At 31.8% G+C, this 4,965-nt stretch overlaps 1 protein-coding gene across 1 annotated transcript; it reads right to left on the bottom strand.

Annotated features, from left to right (window-relative positions):
* Nucleotides 1-3,455: 3,455 nt before the first annotated feature.
* LOC141719567 (uncharacterized) lies at nt 3,456-4,697 on the bottom strand. Its single transcript, XM_074521944.1, has 3 exons — nt 4,560-4,697; nt 4,086-4,311; nt 3,456-3,979 (listed from the first exon to the last, which is right to left on the bottom strand). Exons 1-3 carry the CDS (start codon nt 4,695-4,697, stop codon nt 3,456-3,458), a joined length of 888 nt encoding a protein of 295 aa, XP_074378045.1.
* Between the last annotated feature and the right edge of the window lie 268 nt (nt 4,698-4,965).

The following is a 4,965-nucleotide window of genomic DNA, read 5'->3' as shown; positions in this document are numbered from 1 at the left end:
CAGGAGCTTATTGCGGTAGTGAGATAGTAAGATTGTAAGAATAATTTTATTATCAGTGGTAAGTCAAATTAGTTGGGATTTGGTACGATGTAATAAAAGTTAAGGTTGTAGCTTATTTTCATACTTTAACCTGTTGCGATCCGCGGTTATGTAAAGAAGGGTCATTGCAAATAATATGTCTTATACAAGTTTATATATTGTGTATGTGTTGTGAATCCCAAACTTCTGACCCAGGTTTGGAGGGCGCCACATCCATGCCTCTTCTTTCTTTGCTCCATCTCAAGTTCATGAGTCTTGAGCATCCCATAGATTTCATCAAGAGACATATCAGCAAGTTCATAGTTGTCTCTTATTGTAGTAGCTTTCAAATCCCACTTTTCAGGAAGAGCTAGTAGGAATTTCAGATTTGAATCTTCTTGTTCATATTCCTTATCCACTAGTGACAGATCATTCAACAGCTTTGTGAATCTGTCATATGTATCAGTTAGTGACTCATCAGATTTTGAGTCAAAGTGCTCATACTCCTGTGTGAGTATTGTCTTCCTGTTCTTTTTGATGGCATTGGTTCCTTGACATCTCACTTCCAATACATCCCATATTTCTTTTGCAGTCTTGCATGTAATCACCCTGTTTGACATGACATTGTCAAGTGCACTATGAAGCAAGTGTCTTACTTTTGCATCCTTGCCTAGTGAAGAGATGTCTTCAGTGGTGTATTCTCTTTTTTCTTTGGGAATCATCCTCTGTGGCTCATTCCCAACTGTAACAGAAAGCTTTGTGGGCTTGTGTGGACCATCATAAATTATTTCCAAATATTCAGGATCTGTAGCTTCCAGAAACATGGCCATCTTCACACTCCATACAGGGTACTCAGACACCCTGAGCAAAGGAACCCTGATGGTTTCATATCTACTGGTGTTTTGAATGGGTTGAACCTTTGTAGGTTCTTGAGGGTCTGGTATTTTTGCTTGTTCAGACATAATTGATTGTTTGGATCTTAACTTTTCGTAAGCTTAACAGATTGGCTCTGATACCACTTGTTAGGCCTCAATGATACTATAGAAGGGGGTTGAATATAGTATCTACAATCAATTCGATTATGAACACAAGTTTATAACAGAAAACAAGTTTATTCAATATATCAAACTCTGTTACAGTAGGTTTAATCTACTCTCTCAGTGATGTATGATATCACTAAGAGCTGTTAGGGTTACAATGAATAATATTCTCGTGAATGATAACACATATAGTGTAAACCCTAAGCTATGTTTATATAATACACAGTTACAAGATATCTTCTAATTGATATGAAATATATATCTTCCTAAAATATATCAATCAGATATTATCTTTTTACAAGTCTTCTGGTCGTCCAACTCCTAAAGCATATCTTCCTTTGTTTAGTCCAGATCCTCTCCTAGAAACTAGCCGCACTTTACGGGACGCGTACGGGTTAAACCGTAATCCGGATCGAAAAAGTCAAAATACGAAAAATGTCTGGAATTATCTGATTAGGTTAGTAAGGAGTTTTCCGAAGAGTTTCGGGTTGTAAAAATATAAAAATGGTTGAAGTTGGACGATTCCCGGCTTTATAAAATAATTATGTAATTATTCAGAAAATAATTAATAAATTAATAAATCATTATAAAATCATATATCACTCCAAAATTTACCAGAAAAAATACCATAATTATCTATATTTTATTATTGACATATTAAAATTAACATACATATACTTTACCACATATAAACATCCAGATATCAACACCAATCATCAGATAATTCACCAAAAAAATCACACAATAATTACATAATAATTATTTATTGATAAAAATAATTACACGCTATATCCCAGATATTACAAAACCCGAACACGAACTCGGAAAACCCGAATCATTAAACTCAAGAGAAGCATTACTATGATCTGATTCGAGGAAAGGGTTCATAGAAATGACAATACTGAAATTATTGGGGGTTGAATTAGAGGTTCAGAGAAGGAAATTGATCAGACATTTTAGGATGAAATTGTTGTTAAAACAAGGTAACAAATCTTGGCCTATAATATATTTTGTTTCGAAACCCGTTGTTGAAAACACATTTAATAATAATAATTTAGTAATGTAAGATTTTAATGCAATAGTTTATACAAAATATAATCCTATTTTATACTAATCTCAGTAATGTATTATATTATTTTTATACTAATATTACTCATACATATATATATATATGCAAATTATTATTTATATATTAATATGAGTTTCGGGTCAGGTTCATTTTGAGGTCGGAAAGGAATATGTTTCGGGTTTCCAGGTCATGTTCGAAACAGTATACCTTCAATCCAAACCCGACCCGAAAATAGTTCGAGTTTAAAAATCAAACTCGAAACTGAACCCAAACCCGAAATATTCAAGTTTTGTACAACCTGGTCGGATCGGTACAAATTGTCATCCTTATTGCTTGCAACAGAAATACCAATCAACACCGAACACACCATGTATTTCATAAAAAAAAATTAGTATTGTATTTGGCATGGTAGCAGCAATAACAGCTTTTTTCTGAAAATGGGCTCAATAACTATTGATAAAATTCAAAAATAGTTCTTTTTTAAAACCGATAATAGAAACTGCTTTTGTAAATAATATTTCTGACCTAAAAACCGTTGTTTGAGAAAAAGTTACGTTTCAACTTTTGCTGCGGTTGCTCGTTTCACCATCAAATCTCACCAAAATATTATTTTTTGCAATTTTTTACATCAAAACGTTTAAACATAAAAAATATTACCTAACATTCATCCGATTCTAAAAAAAGTATTATTTTTTCAATTTTTTACGTCCAAACATTTTTATATAAAAAACTAATAACACGATAATTTTTCATTCACAACAATCTCAAGCTATTCACATAAAATGGGTGCATAAAACGTAGCAATCTCAAACATAATTTCACATAAAATGGATGCATAAACATAGAGAACCCGGTAGAGCTCTGGATGGGGAATGAAGATAAATCACATTTAAAAGAAATAGAAAAAATGTAATGTAATTAACTATTTAAAAGAGAAAGAAAAAAATTAAGAAGTATTATGAACATTTTTATTTTTGACAAGAAAAGTCCGGCAAATAAAATCTAAGGGTGGTGTATTCATTTGAGATTTTAATGGATTGTTAATCATCCGTGAATTTTAATAGATTTTGTAAATCCATGGATTGTTTAAATTTCACATGGATTTGGATGTTGATTTTCTTAATTCTATGCAGATTTTAATGGATTTTGAAGGATTGATTTTGGTGGATTCAATTTAAATCTCATGGATTTTGTTAGATTGATTTACTAATATTTCTTTTATATAATAATAGAATATATTAACTAATAACAATGTTGTAATTTAAAATAAATACAAGATTCAAATAATAAGACCAACTCATTAACAAACAAAAAAAGAGTGTAACTAATCACTCATATATGTTATGTTCCTCGCTCTCATCATACTGTTCTTCGCCATTTTCTTCATTTACTGCTTTACGAGACCTATCTTCCCACATAGAATTAGCGATTTTAGCTCTCCAAGTATGTGCTTCAGTCCTTTGTTGTTGTTGGCTTGACATACTTAATTCAGGATTATCAGCTTCCTCTATATGCGAAGATTGGTCATCTTCTACTTTAACAGAAAATTCATCAGAGCTACACACTTTTCGAAGAAAATTATGTAAGCCAGCACAAGCTAATACCAACTCTGCTTGTACTTGAAATGGAAATGGAGGTGCAACTTTAAATATCTTAAATCGAGATTTGAATATACCAAAAATTCTATCGATCACATCTCTCAACGAGGAATGACGGAGATTAAATAGCTCTTCTGCATTTCTTGGGTGACGACCTTGGCCACCAAACTCTTTTAGATGATATCTTACTTTATGAATTGGAGCTAAAAATTGGCGACAATTAACAAATCTGCAATCAACAAGATAATATTTTCCTGAAAATGAAACGTATTTCACTAATTTATTTTGACTTATAAAATGAAAAGTCATAAGACTGTAGATACAAGAAAAACAATAAATAAAAGTACAGATAAATATTACCTTGAGGAACTTCCAACCCGTTTCTCCTCGAGAGTGCATCATTTAACAATTTCGAGTCATGTGCTGAATCTTCCCACCCGCTAAGCACATAAATAAATTCCAAATCAAAGTTGCAAGCAGCCAAAACATTTTGAGAATTAATTCCATGATGATTACGATAGCTACTAACATCTCGACCTCTTATAATAGCCAGAATATGAGTTCCATCAATAGCACCAACACAATCCTAAAATAAAATATTCATTAAAAGATTAAATTAGAATTAAAAATTAAACTAGAATATAGTCAAAATATTATACTTTTTATACAAAAAGCTACCTTAAAGTAAGGGTGAAATCTTTTACTTGCAAAAATTTTAGGGGATACACCCCCGGGCTTTACCATCATTTATGGTGCTATAGTATTCAAATCCTTCAAAACTTTATTGAAATTTTTACTAGCAGTGAAATGTGAGCGGCCAAACCTTTATCGTACATTACAGTAACGATCATTATGTCCTACAATTAGTAGAAACATAGCTACCATTTCTTCAATAGACACATACCTTATATCTTCCAAATTAGTTCCCTCTCTTATAATTGTACACAGCTTGAGAAACACATTTGGATACATTCTATGTAATTCGCGAAAATATTCAGGATCTTCTTTTAACATATTATTTATAAAAGAATATCCAATCCTAGATATTGGTCGTCGTGTTAGAGAACGACCAATAGGTTCATTCATCAAAGTTAAATTAGCTTTTAACACGGTCATTATTGCCTTGATCACCATTAATAAATACTTAACTATTTCATAAAACTGATTGTCAATTTCTTCTTCCGAGTTCTTCTTCTATTCTGTTTTCCGGCATTATCGGATTATCCATTTTGACCTGCAT

Source organism: Apium graveolens, chromosome 4, assembly GCF_009905375.1.
Source record: "Apium graveolens cultivar Ventura chromosome 4, ASM990537v1, whole genome shotgun sequence".
NCBI lineage: Eukaryota > Viridiplantae > Streptophyta > Magnoliopsida > Apiales > Apiaceae > Apium > Apium graveolens.
Note: the sequence above shows the minus strand (reverse complement) of the source record. Positions and strands in the feature narration are given on the sequence as shown.

Excerpts from the sequence above, each read along its gene's own strand:
- LOC141719567 (XM_074521944.1), bottom strand. The coding sequence starts at position 4,697 with ATGTATCCAAATGTGTTTCTCAAGCTGTGTACAATTATAAGAGAGGGA. Across the intron at positions 4,312-4,559 it reads ATAATGATCGTTACTGTAAT|GATTGTGTTGGTGCTATTGA; the intron begins GTACGATAAAGG and ends ATTTTATTTTAG. Across the intron at positions 3,980-4,085 it reads CGGGTTGGAAGTTCCTCAAG|GAAAATATTATCTTGTTGAT; the intron begins GTAATATTTATC and ends TTTCATTTTCAG.